This window comes from Ranitomeya variabilis, chromosome 6, assembly GCF_051348905.1.
Source record: "Ranitomeya variabilis isolate aRanVar5 chromosome 6, aRanVar5.hap1, whole genome shotgun sequence".
In the NCBI taxonomy this organism is placed as follows: domain Eukaryota; kingdom Metazoa; phylum Chordata; class Amphibia; order Anura; family Dendrobatidae; genus Ranitomeya; species Ranitomeya variabilis.
Window position 1 is genome coordinate 170445782 of NC_135237.1, and position 16964 is coordinate 170462745.

A 16964-nucleotide genomic window follows, 5' to 3' on the forward strand; every position below is an offset into this window, starting at 1 on the left:
TCCCTTTCCAATGAATGTTTAATCACCAGATTATCATCACGGCCTGGACTACAGCTCCCGTGAGCTCTGGTCTGTGTATTAGAACACGGTTTACTTTGATTTTTCACTCTTTGGGCTGGTTGGAAGCATTTTACAAGGTGAAACGATCAACGGCTTTACATCTGTATACTGTATAATAGAAGAACTCACCAGACAAGAATAGAAACAGAGGAAAAGCCACATACAGTTTATTAAGAATTGAGATAAATATGTACATCCTTTCCATGTCACTGGCTGATATTTCTTGTATATATTAAATAAATAAAAAAATCCATGAAGATAAACATTGAAATGTATTAAACTTTGAACCTTGTACTCTTCACACTAAACACAACTATTAAATCTTCTGTGCATTATCCTGTCCCGCAGTGGAAAAAATACATTTGTAAACTATTCCCCAATTTTCCTAACCAAATGAAGATAAAAATGCATGGGATTTATATATGGAAAAAGAGCTTGTCTGGATCAGGTGACCCTTGGAAACATAGGATAATAGACATCATGTGATATTTTCAAGCAACCGGTCATAACCTTTGCCGAATACTGAAGTGACTGTCTAACGATCCGTCCTAATGCTACGGTAAATGAGTTGTATGAGATAATAAAAATGTCAGTCTATAAACAGCACCACTTACAAATGTAATCTTTCTTCAAATGACAAAGATAACTATATAAACTATACTATATACCTAATTAGTAGTGATGAGTGAGTGTACTCGTTGCTCAGGTTGTCCTGAGCACGCTCGGGTGGTCTCCGAGCATTTGTAACTGCTCAGAGATTTAGTTTTCCTTGCCGCAGCTGCATGATTTGCGGCTACTAGACAGCTTGATTACATGTGGGGATTCCCTAGCAACCAGACAACCCCCACATGTACTCAGGCTGGCTAGTAGCTGTAAATCATGCAGCTGTGTCAACAAAAACTAAATCTCTGAGCAATCACAAATACTCGGGAAAACCCGAGCAACAAGTACACTCACTCATCACTACTAATTATACAAATTCAATAGATTTTGTTGTGCTAAGTGTTAAAGGGAAACTTTCATCAGAAAATTATATTGTTTAAAGAAGGTTTTTATTGTATGTGTATTTACAAAAAAATAGCATTTTTTATTTTTCATATCACGATCTTTATAAAAAAGGAAACAAAATTAGTAATCCTGCAGGAGTACGATGGCAGGTAACTCTTTTATACCCAACTGATAACATAGGATCCACTGATCACAATAGGTGATGTCTTAGCTGATCCTGCTCCACCTCCATTCATAATGACCTTTGTACACGCTCATTAGATACTTCCATATAAAAGATGGGGATGAGATCTCACCATTGTGGCTATGTACATGTGTTATTTCCTGAAACAAAAGGAAGTATAACTCTAAAAAAGCCTCAATGGTCAGTGTGAAAATTGCAAGATTTCTATTTTTTTTTTTTTACTTTTAATACAGATATTGATATGTAAAAAAATGCCAAAAATGTTTGAATACATTTGACACAAAAACCTGTATTAATCAAAAGGTGCTTTTCTGATAGTTTACCTTTAACTTCCTGCATTATGATACTGTTCTTGTGTGTTAATATGACAAAGGCTATATCTGTATTTCCATTCTCAGTGTCTAGTATTGAATTGACTAGAATATCACATACAACAGAAAAGTAGCGTTGTTTCAAGGGAAACAAACCCATTTTCTATTCACGCACAACCGGGCCAGGGCCGAGTTTACACATGGCAGAACATTTTCTTTGCATATTTGTTGTTAAACACATGGCGCAATTTGCATTGTGAAATCTACAGCACAAATGCGTACCAGCTTAAGAGCATGCTCTAGATTTAAAAATTGACAGCATGCCCTTAAAGGGGTTTTCAGGATTAATACTACTGATGGTTGATTGTTAGGATATGCCATAAATATTAGATTTGTGGGAGTCTGACTCCTGGAATTCTTAGCAATCAGGTGTTTGCAGCAATCTCTTCACTGTCTACATCATAATGTCTACATGTGGTCCAGGGTATTGCAGGACTGTCTCACTGAAGTAAATGGAACAACGGTCCAATACAATGCATCATTTCTACATTGCAGAGGATTATCAATTTGCTAAAAATGAAACGTTCTTGACTGATTTGTGATGAGTTTTAGAAAAAGTCACAGTGATTTTTACTAACATTTTTATGGTTAGTTGATATTTTATCAAATTAGTATTTAAACAAATGGCAAGATATGTTCCTGAAATTAAAGCTAATTATACAACACTATAAAACGTTCCAATGCTGTGGATAACGCCTGCTGAGGATAACATATGTGAACAGAATTCTTACTGATGGTGAGTGGTACTGCATATTGTTAGAAAAAGGATATTGAAACCCATGGACTACACAACCATATTGATCAGTAGGTGACAACTCCACTGCTGTATATAAATTATCAGGATCTCTTGCATTGTGTAAACTTATAGGACAGTCTAAGAGGGATTTCATATTATAACACTTTTTGTTATGTTATAACAGTGTGCTCTAAACACAATGGCCCATTTCAGAAAACAAGCCTAAAATGTAAGATATACATACCAGACATCTTAGAATATTTTAGCCATCTATGACTTGAAGTCATAACTTTCCAAAGGGAAGATATTCTATGTGACACAGTGACTGCACTTGTTAAGGACAAGCTGGCAATTTGACTACTGCTAAAGTAATCCAACTAGATATCTACTTAACTAGCGAGAGAGTTAGCAAAGAAAAAAAATTGCAATGCTTCAAAGCGGTGTTCAGAACATCAGTAGCCTTCATTAGTGCCTCCTGTATCTCTGATCAGAATGAGAAGCAGCATCGACAATAATGTCTGTTCATTCTAGAGCTCCAGAACATAAAGCTGAGGGCACCACACGTTGGTGGTGGATTATAGTCCTTGTGTTATTTAAAGCATTAGAATTATGGACATGTTGTTCCAAGAGCTTTCATGGCATGGCCTCTTATCATGTGAAAACTAAGTCAACTTGAATAATATGCCCAGTAGTAAAATGGCCTCATATTTTAGTGAAGATTGGGAATGTCTTAAGTGAAATTCGGAGACAAAATAGTGAAATATATTGCATTTCAGTCCACATGTCCAGTAATTCCAGTTTCAATATGAGTTCCATGCCATTATTCTCAGTTGCAGTCATAAACAAAATCATAGTTGCTAGGTTCCTTTGGAATAGGAGGTGGTACATCAGGAATCTGTATATTTTCCAGGTCTAGGAGGCGAAGCTTTATTTCCATGCTAAGCAATGTGTCCATATCGTTCCGTGTTTGGTCACTGATCATGTCTTTTCCAAGTAATGCATTAAGTCCATCTGTCCAAATACAATACTGTGAAGGAATGAAATATATCATGGATGAGTAATGGCAATAAGGAATGTTCAATTATCCATTCATCAACAGTTTCCAACCAGTGGCTCTCCAGTTGCCATGACTGCCTATAGGAGGGAGTTGGAGCCACCAATGGAAGTCAATGCTCCAATTGATGTGATGTTTTGATTTTAATTAACTAAATTTAATCTACACTCACTGGCCACTTTATTAGGTACACCTGTCCAACTTCTTGTTAACACTTAATTTCTAATCAGCCAATCACATGGCGGCAACTCAGTGCATTTAGGCATGTAGACATGGTCAAGACAATCTCCTGCAGTTGAAACCGAGCATTAGTATGGGGAAGAAAGGTGATTTGAGTGCCTTTGAACGTGGCATGGTTGTTGGTGCCAGAAGGGCTGGTCTGAGTATTTCAGAAACTGCTGATCTACTGGGATTTTCACGCACAACTATCTCTAGGGTTTACAGAGAATGGTCCGAAAAAGAAAAAAAATCCAGTGAGGGGCAGTTCTGTGGGCGGAAATGCCTTGTTGATGCCAGAGGTCAGAGGAGAATGGGCAGACTGGTTCGAGCTGATAGAAAGGCAACAGTGACTCAAATCGCCACCCGTTACAACCAAGGTAGGCCTAAGAGCATCTCTGAACGCACAGTGCGTCGAACTTTGAGGCAGATGGGCTACAGCAGCAGAAGACCACACCGGGTACCACTCCTTTCAGCTAAGAACAGGAAACTGAGGCTACAATTTGTACAAGCTCATCGAAATTGGACAGTAGAAGATTGGAAAAACGTTGCTTGGTCTGATGAGTCTCGATTTCTGCTGCGACATTCGGATGGTAGGGTCAGAATTTGGCGTAAACAACATAAAAAGCATGGATCCATCCTGCCTTGTATGGAGCATCTTTGGGATGTGCAGCCGACAAATCTGCGGCAACTGTGTGATGCCATCATGTCAATATGGACCAAAATCTCTGAGGAATGCTTCCAGCACCTTGTTGAATCTATGCCACGAAGAATTGAGGCAGTTCTGAAGGCAAAAGGGGGTCCAACCCGTTACTAGCATGGTGTACCTAATAAAGTGGCCGGTGAGTGTATATGAGAATATAGCTCAAATGATGTAGAACAATATGGCTGAACTCTATGTTGTCAAATTTTACTAAAAGAAAAATGTAAAATCCTCTTATTTATGAATATATAATTTCATGTCTAGGTGGAAATTCTCTGACAATAAAGCTACATAGTATATTTTTTGACTTCAGAGCTCTAAGACAGGCATGACATAGTATTCTGTTAGCACCATTTGGCCTCAGCTTTGACCTCTAGTAAATTGGGTTCTAATCTCTTGAGCCGGTATAAATGTAATGTAGCATTTCACTCAATACTTCACAGCATTGCAAAAGCAATATTTTAACGACTGAAATCAGCACTTAGTTTCATCTGATCATAACACATCAGTTCTAATATGTAGCCTACAATCTTAATATGGGATGATTTCCATTTGAGTATCTAACCATGGTACTCATTATCTTTGTACCACAGATAAGGAAGGCAGAATTTAAGAGTTGTGTACCTCAGGGAGATGCATTATGGAAGAGCCATGAATGAGGGGTCATGCACTGAAGAAGTGTTGTCACAAGGGACCGTGATAAAACATTTTACTGACAGTGTAGTGAATAAATTATATAACCTCCTGGCAAAGAAGCAGAAATAGAATTCTCTAATGTTGTAGTCATTGACACTTCAGAAATTCGAAACCTCCAAAATGAACAATATTTCATGTTTATTTATACAAAATCAATAAATGGTAATGCATAGCCAATTCAGTGGCTGAAATCTAATTAAATAAATAGCATGTTTACAAGTTATTATGGGCTTATGCATTTTGACATCCACTTACCTCATGTTTATCAGGAGCAATGAAATTTAATTGGCAGTTGGAATCATACATGATTGAAAAAGCCAACTCAAGCAGCTCCTAAAAGAAGAATAATGCAAAAATGAATATGTGAGAAGAAACAAAAAAAAAGTAGACAGTGAAATCATATCTGATGCTAGGATTCATACAGTAGATCACTTCCTAAAATCCCCATATCCTATTCATCAGCAGTGTCACTCTTCAATGTTCTCAGGTCTCTTTAAACCTTATGAAGAGATTTAACGTGTAATCGTTGTGTCAGATGAACTTACAGCAGAAGGGTCTGCTTCTTCCTCCTCTCCATCTAATGCTATGAGCAGCAATGGTCATCTCCTATCTCCTTAATAGGAAAATCTTTATTCACTGAAGGCATTTTTTACTCATGAATTTAGAATTTTGAGAACTGATGATCAGCAAAGAAAGCAGTTTCGATTATCAGATTGAGTGGAGAATAAAGGTACCGTCACACTAAGCGACGCTGCAGCGATACAGACAACGATGCTGATCGCTGCAGCGTCGCTGTTTGGTCGCTGGAGAGCTGTCACACAGACTGCTCTCCAGCGACCAACGATGCCGAGGTCCCTGGGTAACCAGGGTAAACATTGGGTTGCTAAGCGCAGGGCCGCGCTTAGTAACCCGATGTTTACCCTGGTTACCAGTGTAAAATGTAAAAAAACAAACCGTACATACTCACCTTCGCGTCCCCCGGCGTCCGCTTCCCTGCACAGTGTGAGTGCCGGCCCTAACAGCAGAGCGGTGACGTCACCGCTGTGCTTTCACTTACGGCCAGCGCTCAGTCAGTGCAGGACGGCGAGGGACGTGTGACAGACATCAGAAGGTGAGTATGTGCTGTTTGTTTTTTTACATTTTACACTGGTAACCAGGGTAAACATCGGGTTACTAAGCGCGGCCCTGCGCTTAGTAACCCGATATTTACCCTGGTTACCATTGTAAAACATCGCTGGTATCGTTGCTTTTGCTGTCAAACACAAAGATACATGGCGATCTGACGACCAAATAAAGTTCTGAACTTTAATCAACGACCAGCGATATCACAGCAGGATCCTGATCGCTGCTGCGTGTCAAACACAACGATATCGCTAACCAGGACGCTGCAACGTCACGGATCGCTAGCGATATCGTTTAGTGTGACGGTACCTTAAGATTTTGTGGATCTGTAGACACGTGTTTGACTGAAGGTGACTAGACTTTAGATGTCAGTTGGCCAGACAGCTAATTCTCCAAATTCACGCACACATAAGAATACCTGGCCATAGTCTATGTGTTTTCAAACTGTCAAGGAAGAAGTGGAGGCCCTCATATATATCAGATAGGTGCACAGTCCCACTGAAATCAGCAGATTTGGCCAACTTTTCTCGGATGTGTATGAGGATCCTGAACCCCTAACTTTACACAGGCACAAAGATCTATTAATGAAAAAACTGGAGGGAGAGGAGTTTTACAAATGCATATAAAATAGTTTTATTAGTTGTACAAAAACAATAGTGGAAGTCATGCAAAGTTACAGTAGCTAAAGTGCAAACCAGTGAAATTAACAGCTATGGATCCTTCAGAGAAGTCCCAAAATAACCCATGTATAGGGTCAGGAGTAACTGTTCACTACTTTAGTCACAAGGTTTAATAGATTCTTAACACGGTAAACCAATTTCATTCTTACCTAGATGTGTTAGTTTTGCAACCATATTGCAAGTGATTGGTTATACAAGAAAAGGCAATTTTTCCATTAGTCATATGGGTCCTGACACTTCAGAGGCTTACTATATAATTATCTGACTATGAAAGCTTCAAGGCAACTATACAGGTCATCTTTTAATTATATACTTACATAACAGTGACATAAATTGTGCCACAGGAAGACACAGGGAGCTATAATGAATAATTATAGGCAGGCATGAGAATATTTGAATATAAGATTCATATGGTTTTAAGACATCTCACCTTATTTTGCTTGAGGGCTCCTTTCTCCTTCATATGAGGACAGTCCTTACCAGTCAATATTGCTTTAATGTCTGCTACAGGCACTGTGAGTAAAAAAAAACACACCATACCATTATCAAAAAAACATATACAAATTCATAGGTAGTTTGTTGGGCACTGTCACTTATGATGGAATGTTCACAAATATCATTTGTGTCAGCTTTATGCCTGCGTTCAGAAAAACTGGAAAAAAAGGTTGTGCACTTTGTGCACCAGTCTGGAATCCACAACCGGTCAGAAAAATGATACACTCAGTATTTTTAATACAGCCTCTGCTAGTCATTTTTCTCTACCTAGCCAGAGGAAAGGTTGTATATATGTAAAATTATATTTATTTGTCCATTTATAATTCAGTTGGGAAACTAATTTAATTCACCAGCAGGAAATGGTTTGACATCTCAACTGCAGAACTGTGAATGCAGCTTTGACCTATACATGCTGTAACTTATTAGTGCCAGCAAGTAATATATTACAAAATATTCTAATATGCACATACTTTAGGCTGGACAGATGTTAGGAAGTTTAAAGGGAACCTGTCACTCCCCAAGCGTTTGTAACTAAAAGAGCCACCTTGTGCTGCACTAATGCTGCATTCTGACAAGGTGGCTCTTTTAGTTCGGGTCCCTGGCACTGCTGCAATAATCAATTTTGAAGTTTGTCCCTCATACCTCGAAATCGCCAGGGGGGCAGGTCTTTCACCCCCTAATCCAGACGCCTCACAGCCGTCACTCCGGGCCTCTGCGCGCCAGGAGCCTTCTCCTCTTCCTTCATAATCGTCCCCAGCGCTGTAAATTCGAAGGGCAGCGCAACTGCGCATGCCTGAAAAAAAGAATTACAGCGCAGGCACCGGGGACGATAATGAAGGTAGAGGAGGCGGCGCCTGGCGCACAGAGGCCATGAGTGATGGCTGTGAGGCGTCTGGATTAGGGGGGAAAGACCTGCCCCCCCACGGCGATTTCGAGGTATGAGGGGCAAATTTCAAAAACGATTATTGCAGCAGTGCCAGGGACGCCTGGGGAGGGTGACAGGTTCCCTTTAACCCCTTTCTGACATCGGGCGTAGTACGCCGATGTTGGACTTTCCCTGTTTCCCTGTTTGGTGCGGACTCCGGCGCTGAGCCTGCACGTTTCCAGGAACATGTCAGCTGATTTATACATGTGCCCGCAACAGCCGCGGGTGAAATTGCGATCCACCCATGGCTGTTAATCAGTTAGATGCTGCTGTCTATTTCTGACAGCGGCATTTAACTCCCGCTTACCGGAAGGGCGTCACTAATCCTGCCCATCGGTGATCTCGTCACATGATCGCGGGTCACCGATGGGTTGGCATAACAACCAGAGGTCTTCAGCAGACCTTTATGGTTGTCATTGCCGGATTGCTACACATAAGTGATCTGATCATCGCCTGTATGTAGCAGAGGTGATTATAGTACTGCAGCTTCTAGACTCCAATGGAGACTATTGCAGCATGCAAAGAGTAAAAAAAAAAGAAAAAGTTTTTAAAAATATTAAAAACATATAAAAATTCAAATCACCCCCTTTTGCCCCATCCAAAATAAAACAATAAAAAATCAAATTTACACATATTTGGTATCTCCATGTTCAGTCGCCTGATCTAGCAATATATAAAAAAAAAAAATGTACCTGATCGCTAAACGGCGTAACGAGAAAAAAAAATTAAAAACTTCAAAATTATGTTTTTTTGGTTGCTGCTTCATTGCAATAAAATGCAATAACGCGTGATCAAAATAACGTACAGTATCTCCATCAAAATGGTATCAATAAAAACATCAGCTCGGTGCGCAAAAAATAAGCCCCCACCCAGCCCCAGATCACAAAAAAGGAGACACTACAGGTCTCAGAAAATGGCGATATATATATATATATATATATATATATATATATACACTAGATGGTGGCCCGATTCTAACGCATCGGGTATTCTAGAATATGTATGTATGTATATAGCAGCCACATAGTATATAGCACAGGCCATGTAGTATATAGGAGGCACGTAGTATATAGCAGACAAATAGTAAGTGGCCTGTGCTATATACTATGTGGCTGCTATATACATACATACATATTGTAGAATACCCGATGCGTTAATACAGGCCACGCAGTATATAACACAGCCCACGTACTATATAGCACAGCCCACGCAGTATATAGCAGCCACGCAGTATATAACACAGGCGACGTAGTATATAACACAAGCCACGCAGTATATAACACAGCCCACGCAGTATATAACACTGCCCATGTAGTATATAGCACAGCCCCCGCAGTATATCACACAGCCCACATAGTATATAACACAGCCCATGCAGTATATAGCACAGCCCACATAGTATATAACACAGCCCCCACAGTATATCACACAGCCCATGTAGTATATAGCACAGCTCCCGCAGTATATCACACAGCCCATGTAATATATAACACTGCCCATGTAGTATATAGCACAGCCCTCGCAGTATATCACACAGCCCACGCAGTATATCACACTGTCCATGTAGGATATAGCAGAGCCCCCGCAGTATATCACACAGCCCACGTAGTATATAACACTGCCCATTTAGTATATAGCAGAGCCCCCGCAGTATATCACACAGCCCACGTAGTATATAACAGAGCCCACGCAGTATATAGCACAGCCCACGTAGTATATAACACAGCCCCCGCAGTATATCACACAGCCCATGTAGTATATAGCACAGCCCCCGCAGTATATCACACAGCCCATGTAATATATAACACTACCCATGTAGTATATAGCACAGCCCTCGCAGTATATCACACAGCCCATGCAGTATATCACACTGTCCATGTAGTATATAGCAGAGCCCCCGCAGTATATCACACAGCCCACGTAGTATGTAACACTGCCCATGTAGTATATAGCACAGCCCCCGCAGTATATCACACAGCCCACGCAGTATATCACACTGCCCATGTAGTATATAGCAGAGCCCCCGCAGTATATCACACAGCCCACGTAGTATATAGCACTGCCCATGTAGTATATAGCACAGCCCCCGCAGTATATAGCGAGACCGCTAAATCTTCTGGGTAATTTCGCAATGCATCTCTGGGAACGGAAGATGGCGGCGGCTGCGTGCGACTCGGCGGACTACGGAGGATGAGAATAGCAGGTTTTTTTGTTTTTTTAATTATTTTTAACATTACATTTTTTTACTATTGATGCCGCATAGGCAGCTTCAGTAGTAAAAAGTTGGGGACACACAGGGTTAATAGCAGCGGTAACGGAGTGCGTTACCCGCGGCATAACGTGGTCTGTTACCGCTGCCATTAACCCTGTGTGAGCGCTGACTGGAGGGGACTCGGGAGTATGGAGCGGGCGCCGGGCACTGACTGCGGGGAGTAAGGGGCGGTCATTTTGGCGCCAGACTGTGCCTGTCACTGATTGGTCGTGGCTGTTTTGCCGCGACCAATCAGCGACTTGGATTTCCATGACAGAGGCCGCGACCAATGAATATCCGTGACAGACAGACAGAAGGACAGACGGAAGTGACCCTTAGACAATTATATAGTAGATATATTTTTTTACCAAATTTTGGATTTTTAAATGAAAAAGAACCCAGACATGTTTGGTGTCTATGAACTCGTAATGACCTGGAGAATCATATAGACAGGTCAGTTTCAGCATTTAGTGAATATGGTAAAAAAAAGAAACAACTGTGGAATTGCACTTTTTTCTTGCAATTTCACGGCACTTGGCATTTTTGTTCCCATTTTCCAGTACGTGATATGTTAAAACCAATGGTGTTGTTCAAAAGTACAACTTGTCCCGCAAAAACAAGCCCTTACATGGCCATATTGACTGAAAAATAAAAAAAGTCATGGCTCTGGGAAGAAGGGGAGCAAAAAACTAAAACGCAAAAATGAAAATTTGCAGGTCGGTAATGGGTTAAAATTGATCATGAATGTGTCAAGATTTAGTTTTAAAACCTCAGTCTAGTGTGGTCTATGGGATATGTTACTTTAAGAAAACCATAGAGAATATTTTACACGGATTGAAATGTTACCATGGACCACTGGTTAATATAGTTAAAAATGAAAATCTGCCTCTGTGCATAATTATACAGTTTAGATTTGCTTATACTGCGGTTGGGACTGATCTTAAAGACATTATATCATACTAGATGGTGGCCCGATTCTAACGCATCAGGTATTCTAGAATATGCATGTCCACGTAGTATATTGCACAGCCCATGTAGTATATTGCCCAGCCACGTAGTATACTGCCCAACCACGTAGTATATTGCCCAGCCACTAGTATAATGCCCAGCCACGTAGTATATTGCCCAGCCACATAGTATATTGCCCAGCCACGTAGTATATTGCACAGCCCACATAGTATATTGCCCAGCCACGTAGTATATTGCACAGCCCACGTAGTATATTGCACAGCCCACGTAGTATATTGCCCAGCCACATAGTATATTGCCCAACCACGTAGTATATTGCCCAGCCACGTAGTATATTGCCCAACCACGTAGTATATTGCCCAGCCACGTAGTATATTGCACAGCCCACGTAGTATATTGCACAGCCCACATAGTATATTGCCCAGCCCACATAGTATATTGCCCAGCCACGTAGTATATTGCCCAGCCACGTAGTATATTGCCCAGCCATGTAGTATATTGCCCAGCCACGTAGTATATTGCCCAGCCACGTAGTATATCACCCAGCCACGCAGTATATTGCCCAACCACGTAGTATATTGCCCAGCCATGCATATTGCCCAGCCACGTAGTATATTGCCCAGCGACGTAGTATATTGCCCAGCCATAGTATATTGCCCAGCCACATAGTATACAGCACAGAGCCACGTAGTATATTGCCCAGCCACATAGTATATTGCCCAGCCACATAGTATATTGCCCAGTCACGTAGTATACAGCACAGAGCCACGTAGTATACCGCACAGACACGTAGTATATTGCCCAGTCACGTAGTATATTGGCCAGTCACATAGTATGCACCATATCCCTGTTAAAAAAAATAATTAAAATAAAAAATAGTTACATAGGCAGCATGAATAGTAAACGTTGGTCACACAGGGTTAATAGCAGCGTTAACCGAGTGCGTTACACCGCGGTCAACGCTGCCATTAGCCCTGTGTGAGCGGTAACTGGAGGTGAGTACGCGGGCGCCGGGCACTGACTGCGGGGAGTAAAGAGCGGCCATTTTCTTCCGGACTGTGGCCGTCGCTGATTGTTCGTGGCTGTTTTGCCGCGACCAATCAGCAACTTGGATTTCCATGACAGAGGCCGCGACCAATGAATATCCGTGACAGACAGAAGGACAGACAGACAGAAAGACGGAAGTGACCCTTAGACAATTATATAGTAGATTTAAGACAATAAATGGTTCCAAAGTAGGATTCCGCTTAAAGGGGTTCTTCACTACTGGAATAACTTTTTCTCTATCCACATCTTTGACCCAAGTGCCTACATCATTAGACATATACAGTGTATATCAGAGAATATGCTGTTTCCTTAAGGAGAAAAGTGTATGATCCACAATGCACTAAAGTACAATGATTTTTGCTACAATTTTTTATTTGTGATTGTTAGCGCTGTGTCCTTACTGCCCTAAAAGTGTCAAAGGAAGAAGGCAATGCTGTGTGACCTATGCAGTAACACCGGTGTCAGCAGGGGTCTGTTATGTTCTGACTCTTGAATAAGTGCTAAAAGAGTTCTGAAAAAGAGAAGCTACTAATGAATTTGAGAAAGTAAAGACAGTCCCTGAAGTCATGGCATGCAGTGAGGACGTGACTCCGGAGGGCTCCCGCTGCATTGATCTGGCAAACTATCTTGGGGTACAATTTTCGGGCAGAAAACGACTGTATTTCACCATGCCTGAAGATATCAGGAGGCTGTGGGCACTATTTTTGAGCTGCGGCAGTGAAATGATGCAAAGCAGGCGGAGTTGCAGAGATGATGCAGCATCATCAGAAATCCAAGATGGTGAACACAAGTCCTGTGGTGAGAGACAGCGTGATGTAGGAGAATAATCTACTGACAGACTGGAGCAATACGCTCATAGAGCGATACCCTATAGCCCACAGGTCTAGAGGTCACTGATAGACAAGCGGAGATGCAGGGAGAGGTCTACAAAAAGGTCCCAGTTTGCAGCACTTGCACTGGAGGAAGGAGGAGAGGACGTCCATTATGCCATCATCTGCTAAAGAGCACAATATTGCATCACTAATCTTTAAGAACACTGTGCTTGTCCCTGGTAAAAATCCCCTTGGCGACTCCTCTTTCCTACTGGATGCTCTAAATGCTGTAAAAAAATGCAATAAAAGCAATACCACACTGGCTACGCTACCAGGCATGTAGGCTATATTCAAGAGTTCATATCAATATTCAGCACGATGTACAAAAATTGGAGGAGCGTACCACCACAGTGGAGGGGAAAGTCAGTGAGTATACCCTCCCTCCAGTCCATAGAAACATTCAGAGCCACACTCAAGCAGTCGCCGCCTTACCGGCGAGAGTTGATAATCTTGAAAGTCACGAAAGGCATAATAATATCAGGCTGGTGGGAGAGATTCAAATGTTTTTTTTTTTTGTGTTTTTTTTTTTTAATGGCTAGTGGATATTTGTGGCAAGGAAGTCCTTTACTCCTTTGTTTGTTATTGAAGGGGCCCACAGGGTTCCCAAGAGACTTGGCAGAGTGGATAGACCTTCTAAACCCATTTTGATAAAGATTTTACACTGCGACGACCGGGACATCATCCTGAGGAAATCCAGGGAAAAGCACGACATATCTCTTATTCACTTAGAGGACAGAAGATGTCCTTTTTTTTCAGACGTTTATGGAAGTCCAGCGCAAAAGATTCCTGTTCTTGGACATAAAGAGAAGGCTGAGGGTGCTTGGAGTGCAACACTCTATGATCTAATCTTCAAAACTGCGAGTGATTACCCTTATTCTACTTTTTTTTATGAATCTGTAAAAAGATGCTTTGAGATGGCTGGACACTCATGAATGCCAGATTTGGCATGAGGCCGTGTGATCGATTAGGCCTCCAGCCTTTGTGGGCAACACAGGCTTTGTGGTTCAACACTGAGTTCTTTAAATAACAAGCTCTGGCAAAAATGAAGAGACCACTGCACAGCTTTATAAAAATCAGCTTCTCTACATGTCTGACAGCCATTCCATTCCAGTGTCAGTTGAATTCCAACCAGAGAACACCTCCTTCTACTTAATGTGCTTCTGATTAGGTGATCACTTGAACCAAATCTTATTAGGAAAGTATAAAAAACACTGCTGTGGTGTTCATAATCTCCTTGCAATAGGACAAGCTGGATGGCAAAACAAGTGCTAGTAATATCCCAAAAATAATAGGAATGAAAAAATAACTTTTAACCATGCCAAAGGAGTTGAAAAGAAAAGTCTTCAGTGAGGAAAAGAAGGGCTCAATTCTGGATTTACTAGCAGAGGGAGGGACACAGTGAGCGTCATGTTGTCTTCATCCTTAACATTTCTAAGATGGCAGTCCATTACAACAAGATCAAACAGCAGACATTGGAGACAACAAAGCTACAGATCGGCAGAGGGTGAAAAAGACTCTCCACTGACCGGGATGACCGTCATCTTATTCAAATGTCACTCAGCAACCTCAGGATGACATCAAGTGACCTACAAAAGGAATGGCAAATGGCAGCTGGGGTCAAGTGCAGGGCAAGAACAGTTCATAACAGGCTCCTAGAGGCAGGACTCAAGTCACGTAAAGCTACAAAGCCTTTCAACAATGAGAAGCAAAGGAGAGCCAGACTGAAGTTTGCCAAAGACCATAAGGATTGGACCATAGAGGACTGGAGTAAGGTAATCTTCTCTGATGAGTATAATTTTCAGCTTTGCCCAAGACCTGGTCGTCTGATGGTTAGACTGAGACCTGGAGAGGCGTACAAGCCACAGTGTCTTGCACATGCAGCGCCCCAGAGTCCTGGTCGTTGCAGTACTGATGCTCCGCCGCTAAGGGGGGCTATGGTACGTCTGATGGCACTGGAGGAGTTCACCTGACCAGGTATCACAGACACCAATACACTTCACAGTCTGGCCTCCAGGGGGAGCTAAGGGTACTATGTATTAGGCCACTCCTCACAATCTGGTAAAACTGGGGGTTGGATAGGAAGTTAGACAGAAGCTGACTGGGAATCGAACAGGCAACACCCTGTGGCAGAGGGTGTTGCGGGGAGAGACTCGGGGGGGGGGGTCCCTGTCAGGGGTGGGATCCTGACAGAGGCCTAGCGAACAGAGAGAACGTAACGGGACCGCGCCTGCACTAAATAGCGGCGGTGCCCTAAGAAAGGACAAGAAGCGAGGTATATTGTGCTGAGTGAGAAACGAGATCAACGCAACAAGGCGAAATACCAGTAGGAGTCGTGCTGTAAGACGAGGCAACATCCTACTGAGGCGCGTAGCCAGTGGCCGGAACGCCGAGGAAGTACTAGGCTCCAAGCAATACTTCAAACCTATGGCAGGACAGTCAGCTATAGGCGGGCTGTCTCACACAAATCACCTACGAAGACACAGGGGGCAACAATAGGAGAAGGGCGACACTAGGGTCCAGGAAGAGCTCCGAGCCTACCCGTCATACGGGTGCGTCCTAGCCATATCATCTGGGGGATGAAGAAGAACATCAGAATCGAGTTGCGAGGGAACACGAGAAACAGACACAACAGTTGTGGGGACTATCCCGTGAGCACAGCAGGGGAGGACCGCAACACACAAGCGCTAGAAGGTAGGCACAGATTTCCACCTGCAAAGGGAACTCTGGAGGTGCCATCGGACCGGCCGGACTTGCGCAGCCTGGTTAACCGTATTCCGGACTGAGGATCCTGAAGCCTTCAGTAAAGAGGTAAAGAGACTGCAACCTGGTGTCCTCGTTATTTACTGTGACCAGCACTGTACCGCACTACCACCACCTTCCACACCTTTCATTGGGCGCCCCTCAGCAGGGTCACGGACCGGGTGTAGCCACCGTGACAACCCCAGAGCAGAGACTTAGAGGCCCGGTACCGGGTACCCCTCGGCCCTGCGGCAGTGGGGGCGCTACACACACACTGTGAAATTTGGTGGAGGATCGGTTATGATCTGGGGATGCTTCAGCAAGGCTGGAATTGGGCAGGTTAATCTTTGCGAAGGACCTTTGAATCAAGCCGCATACAAGGTTATCCTGGAAAAACAGTTGATTCCTTCTGCTCAGGCAATGTTCCCCAACTCTGAACATTGTTTTTTCGAGCAGGACAATACACCATGCCACACAGCTAGGTCAATCAAGGAGTGGATGAAGGACCACCGTATCAAATCTCTGTCATGGCCAGCCCAGTCTCCAGATCTGAACCCAACTGAAAACCTCTGGAATGTAATCAAGAGGAAGATGAATAGTCACAAGCCATCAAACAAAGACGTACTGCTTAAATTTTTGTACCAGGAGTGGCATAAGGTCACCCAAAAGCAGTGTGAAAGACTGGTGGAAAGCATGCCAAGACGCATGAAAGCTGTGATCAAAAATCATGGTTATTCCACAAAATATTGATTTCTGAACTCTTCCTGCATGAAAACATTAGTATTGTTGTTTCTAAATGATTATGAACTTGTTTTTTTTTGCATTAATTGAGGTCT

At 42.5% G+C, this 16964-nt stretch overlaps 1 protein-coding gene across 4 annotated transcripts in view; it reads right to left on the reverse strand.

The window, feature by feature from the left end:
* Positions 1 to 210: 210 nt before the first annotated feature.
* The window catches only part of ELMO1 (engulfment and cell motility 1), a 522734-nt gene continuing 505980 nt past the window's right edge, over positions 211 to 16964 (reverse strand). For all 4 annotated transcript variants that reach the window (XM_077269247.1, XM_077269246.1, XM_077269248.1 and 1 more), the window contains 3 exons: positions 7261 to 7343; positions 5284 to 5361; positions 211 to 3386 (listed from right to left, as the gene is read on the reverse strand). In XM_077269247.1, coding sequence (XP_077125362.1) covers positions 3186 to 3386; positions 5284 to 5361; positions 7261 to 7343 — 362 coding nt within the window. In that variant the 3' untranslated portion in view covers positions 211 to 3185. The remainder of the gene's footprint in view (positions 3387 to 5283; positions 5362 to 7260; positions 7344 to 16964) is intronic.